Below are 27,098 nucleotides of genomic sequence, written 5' to 3' on the forward strand. Positions count from 1 at the left end.
CAGCTAAAAAAAAAAGAAAGAAAAAAAGAAAAGGAAAAAAAAAAGAAACACTAATTCAGAACAACTTAATTCATTTTCAGGTAAAGAAACCAAGGCTCAGAGTGCTACCATTACTGAACACAAGCTCATGTGCCCGATGCACAGTGAGGCTAAACAAACGTAAACATCAGTTTGAAGCAGAGAAAGGTTTATTGCAGGCCATGCAAGGAGAAGGAGTGGCTCGTGCCCCCAAAAACGCAAACTCCCCGAAGGCTTTCAGCAAAGCATTCTTAAAGGCAAGGTGAGGGAGGGGCATGGCTGGTGGTTGCAGACTTCTTGGTATCAGATCCTTTGTTCTTGCAGCTGTCCACCTATGTCAGGCCACGATGTTCTTGTAAACCTTCAACAAGACAAATGTTATTCTCTTTCTGCAACTCTTTATCTCTTTATGAATGGCAAAGTGTTATACTCTTAAAGGTCAGAGCTTTGAGAATGGGCTATTCTGTATCTTTCAGGCTATAGGCAACGTTCTTAACTCTAAGCCAAAGCAATAGAATAACAAAGTTAAAGAAACAGATCTAATATGGAGTCAGGTTTGTTCTTCCTTATTACACTACCAGTAATATAGCTAATATTTATTGAGAGCTCGCTAAGTAAGGGCTAGGCACTGTGCTAAATGATCTTATGATGATTCCTACCACAAATGAACAAATTAGATACCATCATCCTTTTTGTTCCACACAAAGAAACTGAGGCTCAAAGCAGTAAAGAATTGGCCTGAGGTCATGCAGTGATTCAAGGATGGAGCTGGAACAGAAGCCCAGTCTCCTACTGCCTGGGCTCCTGGTCAAGCAGCTCATTTTATCCTGTAAATGTTCCTTTCCCATGCCTTTCCTCTTGTTGGCCCTTTTATCCAAGCCTAACCACCCCTCAGGGCTGAGCTGACTTTCCACGTGTTCCTGGAAGCCTTCCTTGATTACCCAGTTACCAGAGAGTGTTCCCTGCCTTTCCTGATTTCCATCTTGCATTACTGTAACCAGCAACATATGTCAGGTTTTTTTTGTTTATGCCTGCAAGATTGCAAAAGACTTCAAGGGAGAAGAGAAAGCAGGACAGGACCAGGAACCAAGGTTAGAATTTAGGCTGGCAAAAGAGAGCAGAGTTGTTGCATCCCCAACAGAAGGAGGAAAAGCCAGCAGGAAGTCCCTGGTGTTCCAGTGGTTAGGACTACACGCTTCCACTGCAGGCGGGCATGGGTTTGATCCCTGGTCGGGGAGCTAAGATCCCACATGCCATGCGGCATGGCCAAAAGAAGGAGAAAAAGCCAGAGAGGTGGGAATGGGCAGGGCTGGCTTTGTGGTTTGGGGAGGAGGAGGTACAGGCGGGAAGCACTGAGAAAATCACATTGGCTGAATGGGAAGAGAGGAAGGAATGGGAACCAATGTTTCCTGGAAGCCGATATTGTCCAAACAGGCCTGGCACAGGTATTTTGTGTGTATACCAGGGCCCCAGGTATCTGCCTTGGTCACACCTCACTGGTGTAGGTTTGTCTAGGCGCATGGGCTGAGGAACCTTCTGGAAAAGCCATAGGAACCAGGTAGGGTTTTCTGGGCCAAAGAGCAAGGCCTTGGAGTCAAACGTGAAGAATCAATGAGTGACAGGTGATGTCTATGGTGGAATGAGGTTGGGGGTAGGGGACAATCAGTAAAAACTGACAGAAGCTTTTAGCTTCTCTCAAAGCTCTGGGAGATCCTGCTCTGAGACCCTCCTTGGAGTGAGATAACTTGAGGGGAGGGGCACTCTCCACCCTCAGGCCAAGACACCTCATGCCTTTGGCATTGGTGGTAATGCCCTGAAGGCTCAGATGGCAGTGATCTGAGGCTCGGTGCCGCAGGGTACCCCAGGAGGCAGCTGTTTGACCAGTGGGCTGGGAGAGTTCCTGAGTCCATGGGAGACACCTCTGCGGTTGCCCCCAAATAGCTGATCCTTCCCAGCTCCTCCGTGAGCAGGTACTTGGAAGTGCCCGTGGAACTGGGTACTTACTACTCCCAAGAAAGCTTCTGTTCCCACAGGCTGTCAAGGTCTGAGAAACTTGGGTTGTTTAATTTTCATAAACACCCTGAGTAGAGTAACATTACTTCCCTCTGGCAGATAAGGACACAGAGGCCACAAGAGACCGTGTGACTTACCCGACATCACAGCCTGCAAATGGAAGAGCTGGGATTTGAACCCAGCTGGCCTGGCCCAGCACTTGGGCTCTTTCTAATGCCTTCGCCACCTTCATCTCAATGCCTTTTCACTATAAGACAGGGTCACTGGAGAGGATTTCCAGTGACCCTTATTAGAGGCCAGCGTTCATCTCTTTTGAGCCCAGGCACCCTGTGGGGGCTGTGCAGCCGCCGCCTGGCTGGCATAGGGCAGTCCAGCAGCCGCTTGCCTCTGGGTGGCTGCCCACTTCCTGCCGGGCCCTACGTGCTCTGGGCCTGAGGCTGTGGCTCTGGAAGGGGATGCCCCACCCCCATCTTCAGGACTGGGCGATTCCAGGAAGCAATAAGCCGCTGAGCCGCTGTGGCCAGGGCTCCCCCTCCCTAATCCCCAGCCTGTCCATGATTATCCGATGGCTTCAGTTGGGGGTGTGGGCAGCTGCTGGGTTTGCTGGGGCAGCAGGACAGAGCAGTAAGGGACAGGCCCCTGCCCGGCCTACAGAGGAGCCAGGAGCCATGAGGGTGGCGGTGGGCATTCTGTGGCTCCTGGCCCTCGGAGGACCCCCGCAGGCCCGGGGCGCCTGCCCTTCTCAGTGCAGCTGCAGCCTCCATGTCCTGGGCGATGGCAGCAAAGCCAGGTACGGCACCAGGTGTGCGGGGGGGGTTGCCCAGCCTCCCAGGCTCCACCAGCTAGGCTGGGCTGGGAGGGGTTGGATGCATGGCCCTAGAACCGTGGCGGGGTGAAACCTCCATCTCCCTGGCCCTCAAGACCCAAGGGTCTCGTGGGGCTTGTCTGGGCTGCATTTTCTTCCAGTCAGCAGGGTGTGGCTCTGCCTCGGGGGTGGAGTGGAAGTACCAGGTACCTTTACACATGGGGCAGGGGTGGGGCACAGGTATGCCAGCTCCAGAAATCCTTCCTGAGTCTTCCTCCAGGATCCTGTGAGTGGAACCCTCTTTAAGGGCACAGGAAGTCTCCCCCTTACCTCTTTCTCTTCCTCTCCTTCTCTCCTGCCCCCTACCATCCTCTATCTCCCCAGCCCCTTCTTTCCCAGGACTCTTCCATTCTCTTGCCCCACCTCCTGGGGGTACCAAATCATATCCCAGGTATTTCTTACTGCCCCACCCATGATGGGACCACCCGATTCCTCATACTCTTCCCACTTTGGGTCTCCTCTGGCCCAACCCCCAGGAGCCTCAGCCTTGACCCCTTTCGATGGGCTCTCAGAAAGGCCAGGAGTGCCCATTCCATTGCAAACAAGGGTCCCTCCATCCTCAGCCTCTTCTTTGACTTTCCTCATTCCCCATCTGAGCCCTGAGAGCACCTCCATCCTCTTCTCCTCCTCTCCCTGGGACATCCCCAAGGCTCCCGTGGTTTGTGGACCCTTGCTCTTCCTCCATGGCTCATTCCCTATCTCTCTTTGGCAGTCTTTAAACTATCTTTTCTCTGACCTCTTCAGCCCATCTGTTAATGACCACTGCATTTCCCAACTTACTCAGAGATTTCAGTCTCTGGTTTAGGGTCTTTCCTACCATCTTTCCAACCTTCTGGAATTTCATCCTCCCTTTCTCCCTTGTCTTAGATGGGTGTTGGGGAGCCACTGATGGCTTCTGATCAGGACAGCAATGTTATCAGTGCAACTCTTTTTTTTTTTTTTTGCGGTACGCGGGTCTCTCACTGTTGTGGCCTCTCCCGTTGGAGAGCACAGGCTCCGGACGTGCAGGCTCAGCGGCCATGGCTCACGGGCCCAGCCGCTCCGCGGCATGTGGGATCTTCCCGGACCGGGGCACGAACCCGTGTCCCCTGCATCAGCAGGCGGACTCTCAACCACTGCGCCACCAGGGAAGCCCTCAGTGCAACTCTTTCAATGATCTTAGCAATAGGTCAGGCTGATTGGGTGTGAGGGGAGGTAGAGAAAGTGAGGCACCCCATGATACCCCATGTGGTCTGAAGGATAGGAAAGGATACCCCATGTGGTCTGAAGAACAGGAAGAGCTCCATTTTTGGCCCAAAGCTGCGATGCTCCAACTCATATGGCTCATCAGAGGTAAGGATCTTCTCCCCAAGGGAAGCCAGGGCTAAGCCCTGAATAGGCCAGGAATAGCCCATGGCCAAGGACAGTGTGACCAGGGTGACAAAGAGCCTCCCTTTCAGCCTACAGAGAGCACAGGGCTCAAGGTCATACAGCATCAGTGGCAGAGCTGGTCCTGGAACCCAGAACTTCAGTTCCATTTCAAGAACTCTTCTTACCTGGTGATGCTGCCATGGGCAGGGACCAGGAAGGGCTTCTGATAGCAGGTTGACTTTAGGATGGAAAATGAAATTCCAAGGGCAGTTTCCAGGGCCCCTAACATCAGCTATTGGTTATGCCTCCTCTGAAGCGAGAGCTCTCACCGTCATTTCTACCTGCCCAGAAGTCCCACAGCTGATAGGCACCGGCCCATCTGCATGGAGTGTGAGGAATGAGGGGAATGAGGCCATGAAAGGCTGTTGGGAAACCTGAGATCTCCAGTGGCCAAGGGCACAGGCTGTGCAGTCAGACAGAGTCTCCTTTTGTGTCTCAGACACCTTCCTCACCCCATCTTTAACCGGGGTCTCTCGGAGGGCCCAGCCCTTACACCTGAGCACCTGATGGACCTGCCTGTGCTCCACGCTCCCCTATCATGAACAGAGTGTGTGTACTTGTGGGTCCTGGGGTTTCCTGGGGCTGCGAGGCGGGGAGGAGTCTGGGCACCTGGAGAGATGTGCCCCCTTGTCCTTCATGCCTGATTTGCCCCACCAGGAGCCGTGCGGTTGGCCTGTGCTGGCTCTTATCGGTTTCTTTGATCCCTCCATTGACCGTTTTCTCCCCCTTCCAGCACATGTTTTCCCATCAACTCCCTTCCTCCCACCTACATCCAGACCTTCCTCCCTGCAACACCCAAGCTTCCATTATCACTGAAGGTATCATTGCCTCCAATGCTTTTTCTTCCTTTGCTGGATTATAAGCTGTATGGGGACGGGGGCTGTGAGCCTGATATTCTTCTGTCACTCAGCAGGGGTTCCATGTATATCTAAAGAATGAATACGAGTGGGCGGAAGTAACTGGGCCTTTTGTGGGCACCATTGACAAAAGCAAGCCAAGCCCAGCTGACTTTGAGTACTGTATGAAAGTTAAGCTGAGGGATGCTGGTGGAGCGTGTGTGTGTGTGTGTGTGTGCATGCGTGTGCATGTGTGTGTGTTTGTGTGTGTGTGTGCGTATGTGTGTGGTGTCAGGAAGAATGATACGAGCAACGCGTTATGACCTTACAAGAGAACAACCTCTCTTAGCAGATGCGTTATGACCTTACAAGAGAACAACCTCTCTTAGCAGAGCTAAACAATATCCCCACCTCACTCCCACCCCACCTCCTTCAGTGTGAGCAGAAACATCCTCCAGACGAAACTGGGGCTGCCCAAGGGCTGGGTCCCTCACGGCCAGACTCAAAGTTTCGTTCTCTTGAGAATCTTTCCCTTTTTACCGTCTGTGTGTGTGTTGCTCTCAGTGATAGCATTTAACACAGTCCTGCATTGTCAGCTCCTCGAGGGCGGGGACTGCCTCCTGTTATCTGTCTATCTGCTTTAGTGTCAAACTTAATAGAATGAGGTTTAAGAAGTCACTGTTTGGGCAGAAGGAGCATTGGAAGGAGCTGGTAAGACTGACCTGATGTACTTGCAGTGCTGGGATGCAGAAACTTACAACAGTGGTCAATAGCAATCGGGCTTCTACAGGTGACAGGTATGCAGAGCTGGTACACACCTGAACTCATTCAAACACCCAAACCACCCTGTGCGGTGGAGTCTATTATTCTGGGGAAACTGACGAAAATAGAGGTTACATAATAGACTCAAGGATACACAGCCAACAAGCAAAGAGCCCAGAGGTGAATCCAGCTGTGGGGCTGCAAAATTCCAGCTTTTAAACACCTTGATCATCTCATGGTCCCTCAGTGTCAGGAGAGGCTCGAGGCATCCCGTGTGTGGCTTCCAGTTCTGATGCCGTTGCTATATATATATATTTTTTTAAATAAAGAAAAGCCAAAGCAGTCACAAAAACTGAGCTATAATTTAACAAAGGAACCCTTTTAACTCATAGATGCAATGCTGCAATGCACAAAATGATCTCAGGATTTATAAATACTATTCATTCTTAGTGCACTGCAGGTGGTGTAGGCTGTAAGGGGACGTAGTAGTTCAAGCTTGAGGTCCTTCAGGCCAGTGACCGAGACCAAACGGCCCTCCTGGGACACTTATGAGAGGCTCTGCAAGCAAGAAGCTCCCAAAGAGAAAACAGAAGGAACCTTGTTACTAGCCCACCTCCAGGGCACACCACAGTCTGGGTTTTGTGTCCTATGAGGCCATGCGCACCAGGGGGTCTCTTGAAAGGAGGTTAAGTAAGGGGGAATCTCCGACCCTACAGGACTTTTACTCAAATACTCCCATTTCTGTAACCAGGACAGTGGTGTGCAACGACCCTGACATGACCCTGCCCCCAGCATCTGTCCCGCTGGACACCTCCAGCCTGCGCCTGGAGCGGACGGCCATTCGCAGGGTGCCCGGGGAGGCCTTCAAGGCGCTGGGCCGCCTGGAGCAGCTGTGGCTGCCCTACAACGCGCTCTATGAGCTCAACGCTCTGATGCTGAGGGGCCTGCGCCGCCTGCGTGAGCTGCGCATGCCCGGGAACCACCTGGTCACCTTCCCTTGGGCGGCGCTCAGGGACGCTCCCAAGCTGCGGCTGCTGGACCTGCAGGCCAACCGCCTCTCGGCTGTGCCCCCGGAGGCCGCGCGCTTCTTGGGGAACCTCACCTTCCTTGACCTCTCCAGCAACCAGCTGCTGAGGCTCCCCGAGGAGTTGCTCACCACCTGGACTCACCTGCAGAAGGGACCCTTCCTTCCCGGCCACCACGTCAAGCTGGTCCTAGGTAAGAGATGGCATCCTTCACTTGGAACCACTTTAGTGAGACTTGGGGGTCTTAGGCAAGTTTATTAAAGCCTCTCTGAGTCTCAGTTCTTTACCTGGAAAATCACACTTGCCTTCTGGGTTTGAGTAAAGATTGAATGAGAGGCACACATTGGTAGGTAGGTTTAGGAGCTCAAGCTCCCAGCCAGACTGCTGCAGTTCAGACCCCAGCTCTGCCCCTTTTCCTTGTCCCATGAGGGGTTTGGAATCATGGTGAGGCCCTGCCAGAAAGTGGGTGGTAGGGAGTGGGTGGGCAGTGTCAGAAGAGAGGCCTCCTGGCAGGTGTCCCTGGAGCATGCCTTGGCTCATGTGAGGTCCAGCAGCACCGAGGGCTGGAGCAATCTTAGAGCAGTTTGGGGCAGCTCCTGCCCTGAGGCCTGGGAGAGTCTCTCAAGGAGGGAATATTTATTTATTTATTTATCATTTATTTTTACTGTGTTGGGTCTTCGTTTCTGTGAGAGGGCTTTCTCTAGTTGCGGTGAGTGGGGGCCACTCTTCATCGCACTGCGCGGGCCTCTCACTGTCGTGGCCTCTCTTGTTGCAGACAAGCTCCAGACGCGCAGGCTCAGTAGTTGTGGCTCACGGGCCTAGTTGCTCCACGGCATGTGGGATCCTCCCGGACCAGGGCTCGAACCCGTGTCCCCTGAATTGGCAGGCAGATTCTCAACCACTGTGCCACCAGGGAAGCCGAAGGAGGGAATATTTAGACCCCTCACTTCCTGGATGTGGAGCAGGGAATAGCAAAGCCCATTCCAGCTCCATCCACCCTACAGACTATGTCACCTGATAAAGGACATTGTATAGGGTAGTACTTACATGGAAAGACGTTGTTTCTTTGAAAATCAACTTTGAATGTCCTATATATATGTATTTATATTTTATGCCCTCTTCTGATTATAATTCCTTCTCCCCTCCTAAAAAGTAGCCACTGTTATGTTTATTTGCATGTTCCCTATCGTTTACATTTACATACACGTGCATATACAAACATACATGCACATAGAAATTTTAGCAAACATACATGCATATAGAAATTTTAGCTGTGTGTTTTGCATAAAATTTCATCATATCATATGTATCAACCAGCACTTTTTTTGCCCTGCACTATGTCTTGGAGATCTTTGTAAGTTACTACAAATGGATCAACTTCATTTTTTAAAACTCTGGCATAATATTCCATCATACAGTTATACTACAGTTTATTTAGCCATTCCTCCTTTCATGGGCCTTTAAATTGTTTCCATTATTTTGTTAACACCTGTGATGCCGCAGAGAACATTCTTGACAATGTATCCTCGTGCACCGAGACAAATGTTTCTCTAGACTAGGAACTGAGAAGTGGAATTGCTGGGTCACGGAGTATGCACGTTAGATGTTTTAATATTAATCATAGTCTCTAAAGTGCCAGTTCCTACCCCCCACCAGTAGTGTGCACGACCATCCATGCTTGTGTCCACTCTGCAAGCTTATTTGAATGCCAGCCAATGTGTGGGCTCCATTCTAGATGCTGCAGATACAGCAGTGAACAAGACGGATGAACATCTATTCCCTCATGAAGCTAACAATTAAAGTGGTCAGAATGTTTAACTTTTGCCAGTCTGACTGGTGAAAGTTTCATTGTCCTTTAACTTTGCCATTTGCATCAATTCTTTGGGGATTCTGTGTGAAGTCAGATAGCTCACCACCAGAGCTGGGCAGTGATGACTCTTGGGGTGCAGATGCATCAGGAAATGCATTTAACCAGTGACACAAGGTAGCCGTCACCTGGCTGTGTTGGGGGTGGGGAATAGCAGAGGAGCCGGCGCCTTCCCAGCTAGTGCTCTAAAGGACCCGGGAGTCATGGATATACAAGCAGGTCTGAATCCACCTTCCCCAACCCTTGACATTTCCGTTTCCAAATGTATCAAATACATGTATGCAAACATATAATATGCTATTGATTAGATGCTATCAAATTTAATAACAATCCGTGGAGGGTAGAAAGGACATCACATTAAATGCATTCATTTTGTATTTAGAAATGCAAACATATGAAAAGGAACTGTGTCTTAGAACTGAGGACCCACAATACCTCTCTATATGTTGAAGGTTATTTGACAGGGTAGGTGCAGTGACCTGCTTTCAGCTCTATAAAAGTGTTCAATTTTAAAGTAAAGATGGCTGGGAATATAACATAAGATTGGGTTCCCTGTCATCTTCACTCTTGTCTTTTTGAGCCTGTGTCAAAGGGACCGTGGCTCAGAACAGCCACACTCTTTGCTGGGGTGATGCTGAAAGTGCCACTTATACTGGGAGGACAGGGGTCAGGAATTCCCTGGAGATCCAGTGGTTAGGACTCCAGGCTTCCACTGCAGGGGGCCTGGGTTCGATCCCTGGTCAGGGAACTAAGATCCTGCAAGATGCAAGGCAAGGCCAAAAAAAAAAGGGGGGGTTGGGTTCATGAAGCATTTCTAGAAATGGATGGATTCTGGCGTATTGCAGAAATACCCACTGCCTGGCCGGTAGCCTGAGAGGATCAGTCCGAGAGTGGCAGCAGTAACTGCCAATTTTGTCGGCACGCTGTATGGCTTACCTGGCGCTTAATATCATTTATCTTTATTTATGCTTATAGCCACCCAGAAACAGGAGTAATGCTGTCATTCCAGATGAAGAACCGGGCTTAAGGTTGTAGTGAAGCAAGGAGCTGGGTCTGGAGGCCAGTTCTGCTGACCCTGAGCTCACAACGTGCCTTGTCCTCCCTGGGGGAGAAGGGGGGCTGGGACTGGGGATCTGAATATCTAGGTCTCACCTCCTGCCCTGCCTTTCACCCCTGCAGGGCTGCAGGACAACCCCTGGGTGTGTGACTGCCGACTCTATGACCTGGTCCATCTCCTGGAAGGCTGGGCCCCAAACCTGGCCTTCATAGAGGCCAGGCTGAGGTGTGCCAGCCCGCGCAGCCTGGCCGGACTGACCTTCAGCCAGCTGGAACTGAGGAGGTGCCAGAGTCCGGAGCTCCGTCCGGGGGCGGCCAGCATCAGGTCCCCCTTGGGCAGTGCAGTATTGCTACGCTGTGGGGCCTCCGGGGTCCCTGGGCCGGAAATGAGCTGGAGTAGGGCCAACGGGCACCCACTCAACGGCACAGGTGTGTGAGCTCTGGGGACGGCTGTGCTGAGATCCAGACTGGGGCGGGTGGGTCATCATCCCACATGCGGGGGAATGGGGCTTCAGGTTTGCCAGGGAGAGGGAGGTAGGCTGAGCAAGGCTCTTTACTCCCACCCTGTCTGAGTGGAGTTGGGGGACTCCGCCCAGAGGCTGGACATGGGGACAGTGGCTTCAGTAATAACAATGGATCTCAACCTGTCCTGTCATATTCCACCAGCCACTCTATCAGAGACGTGGGGCCCACCCTGAGAGGAGCAAAACACTGGTTTTTTGGTAGAAGATGCTCTCTTAGTGTATTTAATATTGATAGTAAGGTTCCAAGTTGTGAATATGAAGCCAGTATCACTAGGAGTAACTAATGCTAGGAGTTACCATCTATTGAGCGCTTCATATGTTAAATGTATTATGTACAAGGTGTCACTGAACTTTAAAGAACAAACTGATTATCCTTCTATTTGGGGTATAAGTAAACTGAGGCTAAATTGTTGGTCTGCATCACACAGCTTGTACAGGGAGGAACTGCCTGTGACGTTTTTGCTGTGCAGACAGAGGTGGTCCATCCCTGCACTTGGTGGGGGAGGTTTGCAGGAGTCACAGCCCACCTACATGCAGAAACAGGGTGAAGGAGGAATAATTTCTTGGCACCTGACCAGAACACCTCCCATCCCTCCCAGCTTTCTTCTGTGTTTCCCCCAACTAGGTTGGCAAGCGTTGCTCTAGGACTGTGGGCTTGAAATCAATGTACAAACAAAACTGTGTAAGGAGCTCCACTAATGTAATACAGAAAGTTGGAGATGCTGTGATTGAAGTGGCAGTGGGGCCAGGCAGGGGTGTGCAGAGCACTTCTAGCTGGGCCTCTGCCTCAGGTTCACCCAACCCACCATACTCCCAAAGCATCAGCCTGCCACCCCTGACGGGTTAGCTCTGCAGAACTCAGGCCCTTGAAAGACACAGTGGGAGCATCTCAGATTTAGAAGGCTGATCGTTCTTAGACTATGTCTCAGCCTGTGTCTCCCCAAATTGGAGCCCAGGTGATCTCCATCCCCATGGCTAATCTAAGAAAAGTTCAGTGATGCCCAGTCTGTTCTTGGGATAACAGGGTGTTTGGCAGAATGTACACAGTCCAGGGGCTGTGAATTCAGCCCTGGAAGGAAGCTTGGGGCAGATGGGCCCGTTCATTCTCCCACACGTGCCTCTTCCCCACAGTGCACCAGGAAGTCTCCAGTGACGGCACGATCTGGACTCTGCTGGGCCTGCCTGCTGTGTCCCACCTTGACTCTGGAGACTACATCTGCCAGGCCAAGAACTTCCTGGGAGCCTCTGAGACTCTTATCTCCCTGGTCGTCTCTGAGCCCCAGACATCCACGGAACACAGTGGGGGCCCAGCGGCACCGTGGGCAAGGACAGGTGAGGGGGCAGAAGCAGCTGCATACAACAAGATGGTGGCCAGGCATGTCCCCCACATCCCCGAGCCTGCTGTCCCAGCCACTCGGCCCCCTGTGCCCAACACGAAGGAGCAACTAATCCTCCAGCCCTTCCAGATGGGGGCCCCAGGAGAGCACCTGGATGTGCAGGCAGGACCCCAGGAGGCCCAAAGGGTGAGCTCTCTCAAGGTGGTGGGGGACACTTACCAGAGCGTGACGTTGGTGTGGAAGGCCCCCCAGGCTGGGAACACAACTTCCTTCAGCGTCCTCTACGCAGTCTTTGGGCAGCGCGACATGCGGCGGATGGTGGTGCAGCCTGGGAAGACCAGTGTCACCATCCATGGGCTGGTGCCCAAGATCAAGTACGTGGCGTGTGTCTGCGTGCAGGGCCTGGTGCCCCGGAAGGAGCAGTGTGTCATCTTCTCCACGGACGAAGTGGTGGATGCTGAAGCCACTCAGTGGCTCATCAACGTGGTGGTGATCAGTGTGGCTGCCATCATCGCCCTGCCCCTCACGCTGCTCGTCTGCTGCAGCGCTCTCCAGAGCCGCTGGCGCAAGTGCCACACCAGGGGCTCCGCTGAGGCCACAGGTGCCTACGTCAACCTGGAGAGACTGGGCCACAGTGAGGATGGCTCAGAGGAGCTGTCCCAGCATAGCCTCAGTGAGGCCGACAGGCTCCTCTCTGCCCACTCCAGCCTGGACTCTCAGGCCTTGGGCGTCAGGGTGGGCAGACGGATCAACGAGTACTTCTGCTGAGGGCCGTGCACACAGGTGCCTACACGCCTGCTCCCAACCACTCTCCCTCTTCGCCTCCCACGCGCTCACTCTGACACCTGAATCCATGCTCACCCACTCTTACCTACTTGGGTATCTGCTTACTCATACATTTACACACCACCACCGCAACAACAGCTAACACTTATATAAGCACTTACTATGTGCCAGAAAGTGTTCTAAGTGCTTTATATACATTAACTCATTGAATTCTTATGACAACACTTTGCAGCAGGCACCACTCTTCTCCCCACTTACCTGGAGAAGGAACAGGGTGAGTAAGTAACTTGCCCGTATCAGTCAGTTTTTGCTGTGTAACAAATAAAGGCAAAATTTCAGTGGTATACAGCAAAAAGCACTTATTTTCACACAATCCATAGGTCGGTGGGTTGACTGTGGTGGCTCTGCTCCGTGTGTCCTACTTGGGGCTCAGGATGGAGAGTCAGTGGCTACCTGGGGCAGGCTTCTTTCATGGAGATGTCAGATGGTATCAGAGAAATGAGCAAAAACATGTGATGCCAATTAAGCTCCTTAACACTGCCATTTCTTCCCATATTCTACCTGCCAAAGCAAGTCTCATGGCCAAAACTAAACTTTAAACAAGGCAGGAAAGAATAGTTCTCCCATGGAGGTAATGGTAGGGCAGGACATATTTTGCTGAGCAGTGATCTAATCTATGTTGCCCACAAGTACACAGCTAGGAAATGGCAGCTCTAGAAATTGGACCATGCACTTGTTTCCAGAGTTGATAGTCCTTGCTACTTTCCTATACTGCATCTTGATTCCATTTATGCTAACTCGTAGGCAGTCACACATAGTCTCTTTATGCATTTGCCACATTTGTACAGCCACATACACGCACATGCAGAGACCCTCACTGTGGACACATGGATTCTAACATTTTTTTCTCCGGGTGCCATTCTGCCTAGAGATAATCATCTGATTTTCAGTAAATTCTAGAAGTTTAGATGATGCCCAGGAGACTACTGCTCGTTTACTCTCAGAATGTCCGGCTGGAGGGATCTGAGAGACCCTCCGTGGCAGGTGGCACAGTACACTCAATGCTGTCTGGCACACAGCTCACCTCTGTCCCCGTGTAGCAGCATTTGTGATTCTAACTGAAACTTACCTGGGTTCCTGAGGGTGTCTCAGAGCCTTCTGGGTCACTCAGTAAGCCACTTCAAAGGAGGATTCCTGTTCAGTTTGCTTAAAGCTGGGAAACCTCTGAGATGTCATCTCTGTACATAGGAGAAGACAAACGTTCCCAGCAGAAGGGCCAATGTTCTGTCTTGTCTGAAGGAGTGGCTTCTAACGAAGGGAGCATCCAGGCTGTTTGGTGCCAAGGCCTTTGGGTAATAACTGAGAAAATTTGGGGACAGCAAGTGATGCAGGAAAGCTATCTTTCCAATATCACCTAAGAGACACCATATTGTCTTGACTCTTTGCTAAATATAAAGACCAGCGTGATGCAGTGGTGTCTACAGTTACCGTACTTCCTCTCACATTTACGAAAGACCTTACAACAGATAACCTTACAACTTTTTTTCTTGGTTTCTCTCATTTTGATCTTCACAATGACCTGTTTTGAAGGCTGGGCTATTTGATTTTACAGACAAGAAAACTGAAACCCAAAGAGCTGAATAATTTATAGAGCACAGTGATGGATTTTCTTGGAGAATCCGTGGCTTTGATAATGTTCTGGCCAGGCTGAGGGTCTTTGTTCAGAATTGATCTCTGCAGTGTGACCCACAGCAGTTTTACTATGGAAATGGATTTTTTTGAGCTACTGAAACCTGGGATCAGAATCCTGAGAGCACCAGTGCATGTGAATGTGGGATTTCCATACATGGCTATTCCCTGCCCATCACCTGTAGGGTGCACCTGACTTTAACTTGGGGGCTGTTGCTATTGGTTAGAGAAAGTATTTGGTTGGAAAATGACAAAGCCACTGTCTACATCATAGGTCAACAAACTTTTGTTTTTCTATAAAGAAAGCCAGATAGGAGATACTTAAGGCTCCATTACTACTCCTCAACTCTGCTGATGTAGTGTGAAAGCAACCCCAGACCATATGTAAGTTAATGAGCATGGATGAGTTCAAATAAAATGTTATTTACAAGAACAGGTGGCAGGCTGGATTTGGCTCCCAGGCTGTAATTTGCCAACCCCTGATCTAGATTTGTAAAGGCATTTCTGCTATGCCTTGTGAGACTTAAGACTCAACTCTGATGGTTTGGTATATGAGACTGACAGACACTCCCCAAATCAGAACAAATATAAGTGCAGTGGATGACAGCAGCCATCTGTTGAAATGATAAAGATGTTTTCTCTAAAAGATTGGCTGAGCCAATCGAGACTGAACAATTATTGACCCAACTAACATGCAGTTTTATTGAACTCTGTTTGAAGAAAAATCAGGAACTTGAAAGCAAGAATGTGTTAGTATTTATCCAGTAATGTGTGTGTGTGTGTGTGTGTGTGTGTGTGTGTGTGTGTGTGTGTGAAAGAGAGAGAGAAAGAAAGTTTCAACTTTCCAATGATTCATGAAGACCTACCTTGGTGGTCTGAATGGAATGGCCCCCAAGATGGTCAGCCTCCAAATACCCATATGTCAGCCTTTCTTTGTGTGTTCTGTCTTCCCTGGTTTGCTCTTGTAGAGAAGAATCATCCTGGATTGTGCTCATGAATATTCAAGTCACTGGAAAAAACAAATTCACACTGTAAAAAATAAAATGATGTCCTGTTTATATATTAGTCTTTTGGTATATGAATCTGGTTAGTATGAGTCAGTCCCTGGAAACCTAATGTCTTCTTAAAATCCTGAGAGAAGAATTTCTAGGACTTCCCTGGTGCCACAGTGGTTAAGAATCTGCCTGCCGGTGCAGGGGACACGGGTTCGAGCCCTGGTCCGGGAAGATCCCACGTGCCATGGAGCAACAAATTCCGTGCGCCACAACTACTGAGCCTGCGCTCTACAGCCTGCGAGCCACAACTACTGAGCCCTCATGCCACAACTACTGAAGCCCGCACACCTAGACCCTGTGCTCCACAACAAGAGAAGCCACTGCAATGAGAAGCATGCACACCACAAGGAAGAGTAGCCCCCACTCACCACAACTAGAGAAAGCCCACGCGCAGCAACAAAGACCCAACACAGCCATAAATAAATAAACTAATTAATTAAAAAAAAAAAGAATTTCTAGTCTCTCAAATGCTGAAGACCAGCCTGCACTAGGGTGATCCCACAGCATGTGGCCCTTGGAAGCCTTGTTTGGAGGTTGGTTGGAATCATGACATCTCCAGCATGTCTTTTTTTTTTTTTTTGGCTGCAACATGGTTATATTCCTCCTGACCTAGGCAGAGGGTATGTCTGCTGTCACTTGATGTAGACATGTAAACTTACAGGGAACCAAAAGGCAGACAACAGAAATTTTATCCTGGAAAGTGGATGTGGCTATTAAAACTAGGCTGTTAGTCAAGGGGCTCAGTGAGCAGTGCGTTTAAAGGGCTAGAGCTGGAAACTTTTGTTTTAACTATCATATAATCCAGGAGAGACAAAAATCAGTTTACAAGTACTTGAGCATATTTTATTGTATGGGCATTGTAGTCAGGATTGGTTAGGCTTATGCTGTGCTAACAATTCTCAGATTTCAGCGGCTTAACAAAGAAACATTTATTCCTGCTCTCACAGAGTCTACTTGAGTGAGTGGGAAATGAGGATGGAGGGAGGGGTCTGCTCTCTTCTTCACTCGGCGACCCAGGCTGATGAAGACTTCACCACCTGGAATGTCAACAGTTGCTGCAACAAGGGAAAAGAGAACCTGGAGAATCACATAGGGGCTTTTAAAACATTATTTCGTCCAACATTTCATTAGCCTGAATATTGGTCACGTAGCCCACCTGTTTCAAAGGGGCGTGGGGATGTAGTCCTCTGTGTGTCTATCACAGGCACAGGGAGCCGAGAAGACCGTCTGAGACATGGTTGGAGCAGGTGGAGGAATGAAGGAAAAACACCAGCTTGAGAAAGAGGAAGGACAGCCTATCTGCTTCCTGGTAGGTTGCCTAGTTCTCTGTCTGAACTCTCCCAAAGTTCCGATCATATTGGGGGATGGGGGGAAGGGGGCGTTTTCCAGTTGAACAGATAGGAAATCTAAGACAAGCCAGGGAGCTGCTGCTCAGAAGCCATTTTTATCTAATTAATTTCACAAAAACAGAGTAACTCCTCCCCCAAGATTCTGTCTCTACTAAAAATCCTAAGAGCCAAGCTCCTAAAAGCATCCTTCCAGAAGGGTGATAGGGCTATAATATCCTCAGATTCCTTCCTTCCTTCCCTTTGTTGTTAAGTCTCTTGAGTTTAGGGACACCACTTAACCACTAGTTGTATAAGAGAAACGACATGAGCCAAGCTAACTTTAATTGTTCTAGTCTCCTGTTTTAACTGACAGCACAGCTATTCCCTATGCCTATATACAAAATAAGGAAACTAGAGGATGAGGGAGTCAGGAGAGAAGAAGGAGCAGTGATTCCAGAGATGACATACCAGTGGGCATCCTTCTCAATTTTCCGGCAGACCACTGAATGGTTGAGTTGAGCTGGATTCATTTAAAGAGGCTGGATGGGATGAACAGAGAAGAAATTGTGGGGATGTAGGGCTCTTTAGGCCTTTCTATTTTGGGGTGAGAAAAGAACTCACTAGTCATTTGTGATACCCATGGATTGAATCACATTTTCCCACAAAGCAAGGCTGGCAAAATTTTGGCCAACCTGGTAGAGAACTCTGGAATGAGAATCACCCATCAGAGTTGCCCCCATCAGGCCAGACTGGCCAGGGCCCTGTGCCCTCACCTCCCTCAGTCTCTGCCTGGGGCTGCCTGGGGAAGGGCATGACCTCATGCAAGCACTCCTTGGAGTTGAGCATCGACTCATTCCTTGAAGGGTGTCTAGGCAGCACCTCTCCACATCTGCCACAGCTTTGTGCTCATTGTACTCTCCTTGCTTTTTAAATTTTCACTTTGAGAGGAAGTCCAGAGATCTAGCCAGATTGTAGAGTTAGACTGTCTGGAAATTCCAGCAAAAATATCTGGCTTGGATGGAAAGCCTGGGGTGTAATCAGCTTACGTGGTGACCCATTTCCCCTCTCACTGGTTAGCTACTAAGCGGATTTTCTTCCCTGAGGTCTTTTATAGAATATAATGTATATCATGAATCTTAGGGGAACCCATGGAATTTCAATAGTCATCAGAAAGTACCCCAGGTAATGGAAAGCAGACTCTCTTCCAGAGTCTGTTGGTGTGGGAGGCGAATTAAACTTTATTGGGCACCTACTTTATGTTAGGTACTTTATTTTGCATAATATTAATATTTCCTAGAAACACTATAAAGAATTCATTAATTTTCTCACTTTGCACAGGAGAAACCGACTTTCCAAAGATCTCAAGACTAGGAAGTATAAGCTAGATAGAAGACCCCATGGGACCGGATCTATAACAGTATTGCTCACCATGGCCTTCCTTGCACCTAGCAAAGGTGTGGCTTAGAGCAGATGACCAATATATATTTGTTGAATGAATGAAGAATGGCAGATCAAATATACAAAACCACATATTATCTCACTTAAAAAATTTTAACTGGGCTTCCCTGGTGGCGCAGTGATTGAGAGTCCGCCTGCCGATGCAGGGGACACGGGTTTGTGTCCCGGTCCGGGAAGATCCCACGTGCCGCGGAGCGGCTGGGCCCGTGAGCCATGGCCGCTGAGCCTGTGCATCCGGAGCTTGTGCTTTGCAACGGGAGAGGCCACAAAAGTGAGAGGCCCGCGTACTGCAAAAAAAAAAAAAAAAATTTAACATAAGAAATACACAGCGTTCAGGGAAGATTTATAACATGTGAAATACACAGCATTCAGGATAAATTATGTGATCTAGGATAAGAAACATGCTTTGATTTAATCAGAAAACACAATCTCGTGGTTTAACCTCTGTACCGTGATGCTTCTCTGATTCTGGTCATCCAAGCAGCAGGTGCAGCTGTCTTAACGCAGAAGAAAAATGAATCCACCACGCGAGGTGCTGGGGAGATTACCACTGATAGGAGTGGTTGCAGAATTACTTTGTTAACCATTATCTGCATTCACTTTTAGAGACTGGTTGAAAATTCTAGGTTACAGAAGCCAATTGTGATTGATGAAGTATTAGATGTATTCTGGCCAAATCTCCTGAACCATAGTGCTCAGGATAGCATTACCTGTTTGTTTCTCAGATCTTTTTGTTTGTTTGTTTGTTTTTTGCGTTACGCGGGCCTCTCACTGTTGTGGCCTCTCCCATTGCGGAGCACAGGCTCCGGACGCGCAGGCTCAGCGGCCATGGCTCATGGGCCCAGCCGCTCCGCGGCATGTGGGATCTTCCCGGATCGAGGCACGAACCCGTGTCCCCTGCATCAGCAGGCGAACTCTCAACCACTGCGCCACCAGGGAAGTCCTCTCAGATCTTTTTTATGAGACTGAGGGGAGGCAGTATCAGGACTGAATTGGACATCTGGCTTATAGTTTGCTCTCTGGACTCAAAAACCAGAAAAACGGTAAATCTTCTGACCTTAGTTAAGAGACATAGCTCCCTCTTCTGGGTTCTTACTGAGCTTGTGATATGGGCCATAACAGACCTCAGAGCATCCAGGGGCTTTGCTGCTGCTGTGCTGACCTACATCATTATGGATTACCAATAATAGGATTTGCCACTCGGAAGCTTGGACTATACTTATTCAAAAACTCATAAGGTAGTTTCTCACAGAAGAACATGGCTTCAGTTTCTCACTATTTCTTGCTAGTTCTGGTCTTTCTGGATTCACATGCAGCTCAGCTATCCTGTCTGCCAGGATGTACCTGCTCAGAGGAGAGTTTTGGCAGGTGCGCTGGGCTAACAGGATCCCAGTAGGGGACGGGCTTTCTTTGGGGATGGTGTGAAGTGGGAGCAGGCCAAGATTTGGCAGGAAATCAGCAAAATCTCTGTGAGACTCCCTCTAACCGGTGCTGAGCTTTGATAAACTGCGCGCTTTTACCAAAATGGGTCTAACTCTTGTATTTCAAGAGAATCGTATTATTTCCTTCTAATGCATATGTCTAATGCCAGGATAAGCCTGATCCCACCTCCCAGTTTCCTGATGTACATCTCAAAGCTATTGTGGTTTTTTGTACAGGACTCTGCAGTGCGTGTCTATCACTTTGGGAAAGATCCCGAGGAAACTTCCTGAAGAGTTCAAGCAAGTGAGAATTGAAAATTCACCCTTATTTGAACTGCCCCGAGGGTCTTTCATCAACATGAGCACCTTGGAGTACCTTTGGCTCAATTTTAACAATGTCACTGTGATCCATCTAGGAGCCCTGGAGCACCTGTCAGAACTGAAAGAGCTGAGACTGGAGGGCAACAAACTCCGCTCAGTACCATGGACGGAGTTCCGTGCCACCCCGCTCCTGCGGGTCTTGGACCTCAAACACAACAGGATTGATGCACTCCCTGAACTGGCTCTTCAGTTCTTGGTCAACCTGACCTACCTTGACCTATCCTCCAACAGGCTTACAGTTGTAGCCAAGAGTGTCTTCTTGAACTGGCCAGCCTACCAGAAACACCGGCAGCCTGGCTGTGAGACCGAGATTCTCTCCAGCATGATGCTGGCGCTGCACGACAACCCCTGGTTATGTGACTGTCGCCTAAGGGGACTTGTCCAGTTTGTAAAGTCCATCAGTCTTCCAGTAGTCCTGGTGAATCCCTACCTCACGTGTCGAGGTCCTCTCTCCAAGGCAGGGCAGCTTTTTCACGAAACAGAGCTCAGTGCTTGCATGAAGCCGCAGATCTCAACCCCCAGTGCCAATGTCAGCATCCGGGTGGGACAGAATGTGACCCTGCGATGCTTGGTACAGGCTAGCCCCTCACCAACTATTGCCTGGACTTATCCCCTGAGCAAGTGGAGGGAATTTGATGGTAAGTGCATGCACCCTCTCCACGTATCTTGGCGGGGGGCGGTTGGGGAGGTCTGTAGCAACCCCGCCCTCAATAGAGAAGTTCTAAACTGGGTCAATCATGAAGGAGGGGTGCAGGTAAGACTGGGACAGACCTGAATTATACTCACCACGACAGAAAAAATTCCGAGACAGTGTTCCACTATTGGCATTATTTTATTATTATTATTATTTGGTCATGCGACTCAGTGAAAGCCCGGAATCCTAACCACGAGGCCGCCAGGGAACTCCCTATTGGCATTATTTTACATGGTTGCGTACAGATCTCTATAGGATATAAGATGTAAATATATGTACTCCATATAATATATATTTATATATTTGTTGCATACAGATCTATCTATCAATATAATATATATTTGTTACACACATATATGTATAATATATATCTATATATTTTTGCATACAGGTCTCTATAGGAAGTAAGATGTAAATATATATATTACATACATATTTGTTGCATATATATATATTTGTTGCTTATAGATCTTGATAGGATGTAAGATGTTAATATATATGAATTGACTTAACAATATTGTATTGATATAAATACTATAGAATTGTATATGAACACATATATTCTTTGAAAGCCTTCTAGATGCAAAAAAACCATACCGTGTATTTTTAAATCAGAGAATTTCTGACTAGAACTGATTCTAGAGATTATCTATTACTTATTTCTTAAACTTCTCTGAGCAGAATCACCTGGGGTGCTTGTTTCAAATAAAATTTTCAGGCCTCTCCCTGGAGATTTGATTCCGTTAGTCCAGGGGAGGGCCTGAGAGAATGTATTTTAACAAGTGTTTCCTCCCTCTGCCATTGCCTACCCCCCAGCTAACTCTTACTAGGCAAGGTTGGGAAGTCCTAGATATTGACTGAATTTTGCACTTCCTACCGCTGTGTTGATCAGACCTATTGGCTTGAAGTTGCCATGCTGGGACCCAGGGAGAGGGAGTGACCTTCGTGGGCCCCACCGCTGGGATTCTAAACTGCCTCTCATTTCCTGAAGTTCATGCTCTGTTATCACACCTCAGCTGAAATCACCTTTAATGCCACCCTTCAGCGTTGGGGTACATCACAAAGCCAGGGATGGCCTCTTTAGAAGTATCTCGATGCTATCTAGAAGACAACTAGAAATATCTAAGTGAAACTTGAGAAGTACAATCAGTCACCCAGATATTTGTTATATATGGTGACAAACTCTGGATGATTAAAAAATACTTAATTAGCTGAAATTTTGACTTTTTCCTATCATTTGATTACGTCTCATAGGCTTGAGGTTAAATACCAATGAAGGAGAAACATAGGATCTGTTGTCGTAGCCTCTTTGAGAATGATGAGATGCATCCAGATGTTATCTTTTGTGATGTTCTATTATCATTCTCTTTGGTACCATGTTAGATCCATTCTCTTAGTAATAATAACAGCTAACACTTACTGAGCACTTACTATCAAACTTGTGGAGTAAATACTGTTATCATCCCATTTTACTGATGAGGAAATTGAGGCCAAGAGAATCTAAGCAACACATCCAAGACCATATATTTAGTAATGGATAGAATCCAGGCACTTGGCTCCAGGCTCTGAGCCACTCTACATCCTGGAGGTAAAAAGGCACTTCCTGAAGCTCACAGTATTGTACAATCGCACTGTTGTTAGCGATCTCCTGGAAACCACGTGTTAGCTCAGCGAGACTAAGGTCGTTTGGTGGGAGGAGCTAGTGAAGTTAAAAGAGTGTGGTCTGGGGCTTCCCTGGTGGCGAAGTGGTTGAGAGTCCGCCTGCCGATGCAGGGGACACGGGTTCGTGCCCCGGTTCGGGAAGATCCCACATGCCGCGGAGCGGCTGGGCCCGTGAGCCATGGCCGCTGAGCCTGCGCGTCCGGAGCCTGTGCTCCGCAACGAGAGAGGCCGCAACAGTGAGAGGCCCGCGTACCGCATAAAAAAAAAAAAAAAAATAGAGTGTGGTCTTCCTAGACAGAAGAACTAGGTTCCAGATCAATCGACACCCCTGAACGATTCTCACTGTAGGCAAGTTGCTTAATCACTCTAGTCCCCAACTTCCCATGCGTAAAATTTGGGTGCTTACCTTACAGGATTGCTGAGAGGCAACACCTGGCGCCTAGTACATGCTTAATAAATGGTCGCCACCACCTTTTAACAAAAAACTGGCATTGCTGGACACTCTCCAGCTGACTGTCTATCAGAGAAATGTCCACCTGAGCTGTTTTGCTGTCTCTCTACCCAGTGTTGACCTCGTCCACTGCAGAAGATGCTGCTCTGTCGGAGCTGGTCATACCTGCTGCCCACCTGGTAGACAGGGGCAGTTACACCTGTGTAGCCTCCAACTCCATCGGCAGGAGCAGCTGTGTCATCTCCCTCCACGTCCAGCCCGCCCAGGCCGCGCCCACACTCCATTCTCTTTTCTCCACTTCGGAGGGCAATGCCTACGTTGACCTGCGGGTGATTAAGCAGACAGTGCGTGGGATCGTGCTGGAATGGTTTGTGGCGGCCGACACCCCTGAGAAGTGGTTCACCCTCTACATTGGGTCGGAAGAAGCCCGCAGGAAGGAGGTCATTCATGTCGGCCCAGGAATCAGCACATACTTGGTGGATGATCTCCTCCCCGGCACAAAATATGAGGTCTGCCTTAGCCTGGGGCGCCAGCCCCCACGCCAGGGCCGGTGTGTGGTCTTTGTGACGGGCCGAGACCACGGCGGGCTGGAGGGACGGGAGCGCCTCCTGCACACCACGGTGATCCTGTGTGCTGTGCTGCTCTCGGTGCCTGTGGGCGCCTATGTCTGGGCAGTCCAGGCTCCCTGCAGCTGCAGGGAGTGGGGCCTGCGCTGCTGTCCTCATCGCAGGAAAGCCCCCAGATGCCCCCTGGCAGTCCCAGAGCACAGGGATGTCTCCTACAGAGACCACACAGCTGTCTGTGAAGATGGCCTGGGGCACAGAGGTGCTGAGGGGGAGGGGGACGAGGAGAGAGATGAAGAGGGAGATAGTGGCCCGGGAGGAATGGTGTGGGCCTCCAGCCCCTAAATTAAATCTCTGTGGCAGCTCAACTTGGCTTGACCCATTTAGTCAACAAGTATTTATTGAGCAGCTGCTCAGTTCAGGGCTCTGAACTTGACACAATGATCCAGGAGACACAATTCTTATCTTCACAGAACTGGTGCCAATGGACCCTTGTCCAGTTATCCATGGTGACTCGAAATTAATAAATGTTATTTTCTAAATATCTAACCCTATAACATTTACATGTTTACATGGAACATTTACATATAACACATTTCACACGTGTTATCCTCCTGCAGAAAGGTAGGATTCTAGCCTTTGTTACAGGTGAAGAAACAGAAGCCCAGAAAGTTACAATGACTTGACCAATGTCACCCAACTAGTAGGCAGGAGGCACCACCCAAAGAGGTTCTAGCTCCACTGTTTCCTTTAAATGTTTGCTTTGAAGTCTCTTGTGTCTCCGGTTGTTCAGAAAGTATTGTTCTTCCTTTTAACAGCAAACTCCCAACTGAGATCACATAAGTTTGATGTTCTAAAAAGCTGCCTTTTGGGGTGATGAGAGCCTGGTGGGTGATGTGAGTCTCTATTTGTGGGTGTCTGTGTCCCTGTGAGCAGTCCTTGGTGCTCCTGAGAGCCTGGTGCTATCAGCAGTGAGGAACAGGGGACTGGCTGCAGCCCGGGGCTCATGGTCCAGTGATTGATGGAAAGCAGGGTCACAGGAGCCCTATTTGGAAAGAAAAGAATTTATATAAAATCATATAACTATAATTATTATTATTGCTCTTATACTTATTACAAAGAGGAGGCTACACAGTCCTGATTCCCACCTAGTTTCATGCGATTGTGAGATTAAGGCTTATTTTTTCAGCCCTGTGTCCCTAGTATCGCAGTGCTGAGTGTGACAAATGTTTTTATATGAATAAGGAAATAATCCGCACTCCCTTCCCCATTTAATGTTCCAAGCTCTCTTATTAAACCCCTGAGAGGTGGTTGTTTCCTCTTACGGGGCTCACGTGGAGTGTGGGGACAGCTCACTGTCCCTGCACGCACCCCTGCTAGTGAAGGTCTTTCCCAGGATTTAAACCGACATCTGTGTCCTCACAGCTTCTCCCGCTGGCCACAGGGAGACGCTCTGAAGACTCAAGTGTGAGCTGACCCCCTTGTGACATCCCCAGAAATATTTTCTCTCTCCTTCCCACCTTCCTTACCAATTCCTACTCATCCTTCCAGACCCATCTCATGTATCACGTCTTCCAAGTAGCCCTCCTTGACTTTACATGTCTAGGAAAAAGAAATAATGAGTGGAACAGGATATGCAATGTCTTTGTTACTTGCAAGCCCTTTGGGGCAGAGAGTGACCTTTCTTGCTGTAGCTGCTGGGCTCATCCAATACCTGGACTGTGTTGATAATCAGTGCTGGTTATGATGAATTTTTAAAAAATTGAAGACAGCTCTCATATTCAGACCAATTGTTACCTCACTTCTTCAAGTTCTCCTCATTTATCTTTTTCTGAGCACCAGAAGCTTTTTCATGGAAAATTTCTGTCACACCAAAAGTGGAGGAAATCTTGTTCTTCTCTTCAGTCAGCTTCCGTAATTTTTTTTTTTTTTTAACATTTTCCACTCTTACTTCATCTAGTCCTTGCTCTCAACAGGTTTTTTAAACTGGAGTATTTATGGTAAATACAAAACTCACCTGTGAATATTTTAGTTCTATCTCCAAACAGATAATGAAGTTTCAAAAAGACACGACCACAATTCCACTGTCACACCAAAGAACATGAATTTTTTAACTATATGTACATATATATAGTTATGTATACATATGTGTACAAATAACACACACATATAAGTAATGTAGCGGAGAATTTTTTTATGAGAGATTTCCCATGATAAATTTAGAAAAAAAGTGGTCGGAGCAGGGTAAGAACGTACTTCCATTGGCCTCTGCGTACTCCTTTCATAGGCTCAAAGGCTGTCCGTGGGTCATGAGGGGGCGCAGTCATCGTGAAGTGGCCTGGGGCTACCTTGAAGGCAGGAGTGGAGGCTTTGGCCTCCACTTCGGGCAAAGAAAGCTTCGTGGTGGGTGTGGGCAGAGGGATAGGAGGAGGGAAGGGGCTGCGGAAGAGGAGTGTGGGTAGCAGGGAGAGTCAGGAGCATATCCTGAGCAGGGGCAGTGTTCAGCTGCGTCTGTGACATGGAAATTTAGGGAGAGGGAACATAATCTAGAGAGGATTTCTGAGAATCTGATATTTTAAGACCCTTAGACTGCCCCTTAAAAAATCCTGAAGATGGGGCTTCGCTGGTGGCGCGCTGGTTGAGAGTCCGCCTGCCGATGCAGGGGACACGGGTTCGTGCCCCGGTCTGGGAAGATCCCACATGCCGCGGAGCGGTTGGGCGAATGGGCCATGGCCGCTGAGCCTGCGCGTCTGGAGCCTGTGCTCCGCAACGGGAGAGGCCACGACAGTGAGAGGCCCGCGTACTGCAAAAAAAAAAGTCCTAAAGATGCACGTTAGATCCATTAGGCAATATGATGGTAGGGGTAATAGCACCTACCGCATAAGGTTGTCCTGATGCTTGTATGAATTTTTACATGTAAAGATCTCAGAACAATGCCCGGCACATAGTAAGCCCTCAATAAGTATCACCATTTAAGGCATCCATGTCCATTTGTGTTTTCTCTGAATGTGACTCAGAAGACAGACTGGTCATTTGGAACAGCAGATCTTATTAGGATTACATATGTGTGTCTATGTAGAAATACATGCATATATGTATAAATACATATAAAGACAGGGTATCTATGCTAATGTCCTTCACATTCTGTTTAATTAATGCTTAATTAATGTTTTGTTCTGTATAAATAGTGTTTCAAATATGCTATAGTTTTAGATTCAGTTGTCATGCTCTTGGGAATCTGTTTAGAGCTTAGACCAGGTCTTTTTAAGGTAAGTGCCTTTGATACAGGAGACATTTGTAAGCAGGGCTACTTGCTTTTAGAATGAAGCCATTGCTAGTCCTAGGCATCTGTTATTAGCAACTTGAGAGAGGTGTTTTGTCCTTTTTTCTTTTTGCTTGTTAGAGCCTGTGTCCCTCACACCTACAAGAGGGCCTGACACAGATGATATACTCAGAAATTGTGTTATTGAAAGAATGATTGAGTAAATTATTGATTAATAAATAAATGACTGGACCTCACTCAGCCAAAGAGGTGCATTTGTACAATTTTATAATGTCACCAATATCACCAGCCCATTGCTACAAAATAAGGTCACTTACTTTATTGATCAAATTATGGTTGCTTAAGCCTTACCCACTTCATTCTAGAAACTAAGACGTTCTATTTTTTAAAAAAAATTATTTATTTTATTTTTGGCTGAGTTGGGTTTTAGTTGTGGCACGCGGGCTCAGTAGCTGTGGCGCGCGGGCTTAGTTACCCCGAGGCATGTGTCACCTTAGTTCCCCGACAAGGGATCGAACCTACATCCCCTGAATTGGAAGGCGGATTCTTAACCACTGGACCACCAGGGAAGTCCCAGAAACTAAGACCTTCTGAGCACTGTCCCTCACCCAGTT

The 27,098-nt window shown here is 48.5% G+C and overlaps 2 protein-coding genes across 4 annotated transcripts; both read left to right on the forward strand.

Annotated features, from left to right (window-relative positions):
• The first annotated feature begins 1,167 nt into the window (after nucleotides 1-1,167).
• On the forward strand, nucleotides 1,168-15,316 carry LRIT1 (leucine rich repeat, Ig-like and transmembrane domains 1). 2 transcript variants are annotated; one of them, XM_027129699.1, is made up of 4 exons: nucleotides 1,168-2,821; nucleotides 6,656-7,122; nucleotides 9,976-10,281; nucleotides 11,508-15,316. In XM_027129699.1, the coding sequence occupies exons 1-4, from the start codon at nucleotides 2,487-2,489 to the stop codon at nucleotides 12,479-12,481; spliced, it is 2,082 nt and encodes a 693-aa protein (XP_026985500.1). In that variant the 5' UTR covers nucleotides 1,168-2,486; the 3' UTR covers nucleotides 12,482-15,316. The 2 variants fall into 2 exon arrangements, with proteins under 2 accessions (XP_026985500.1, XP_026985499.1); XM_027129698.1 differs by lacking the exon at nucleotides 1,168-2,821 and adding an exon at nucleotides 3,962-4,228.
• A 3,971-nt stretch (nucleotides 15,317-19,287) lies between these two features.
• On the forward strand, nucleotides 19,288-23,575 carry LRIT2 (leucine rich repeat, Ig-like and transmembrane domains 2). Of its 2 annotated transcripts, none has more exons than XM_027129625.1 (3): nucleotides 19,288-19,397; nucleotides 19,688-20,469; nucleotides 22,729-23,575. In XM_027129625.1, exons 1-3 carry the CDS (start codon nucleotides 19,288-19,290, stop codon nucleotides 23,544-23,546), a joined length of 1,710 nt encoding a protein of 569 aa, XP_026985426.1. In that variant the 3' UTR covers nucleotides 23,547-23,575. The 2 variants fall into 2 exon arrangements, with proteins under 2 accessions (XP_026985426.1, XP_026985427.1); XM_027129626.1 differs by having other exon boundaries at nucleotides 22,753-23,575.
• Nucleotides 23,576-27,098: the final 3,523 nt, after the last annotated feature.

Source organism: Aethalodelphis obliquidens, unplaced genomic scaffold (genome assembly GCF_003676395.1).
Source record: "Aethalodelphis obliquidens isolate GAN/ISIS:26980383/991018 unplaced genomic scaffold, ASM367639v1 scaffold37, whole genome shotgun sequence".
Lineage (NCBI taxonomy): Eukaryota > Metazoa > Chordata > Mammalia > Artiodactyla > Delphinidae > Aethalodelphis > Aethalodelphis obliquidens.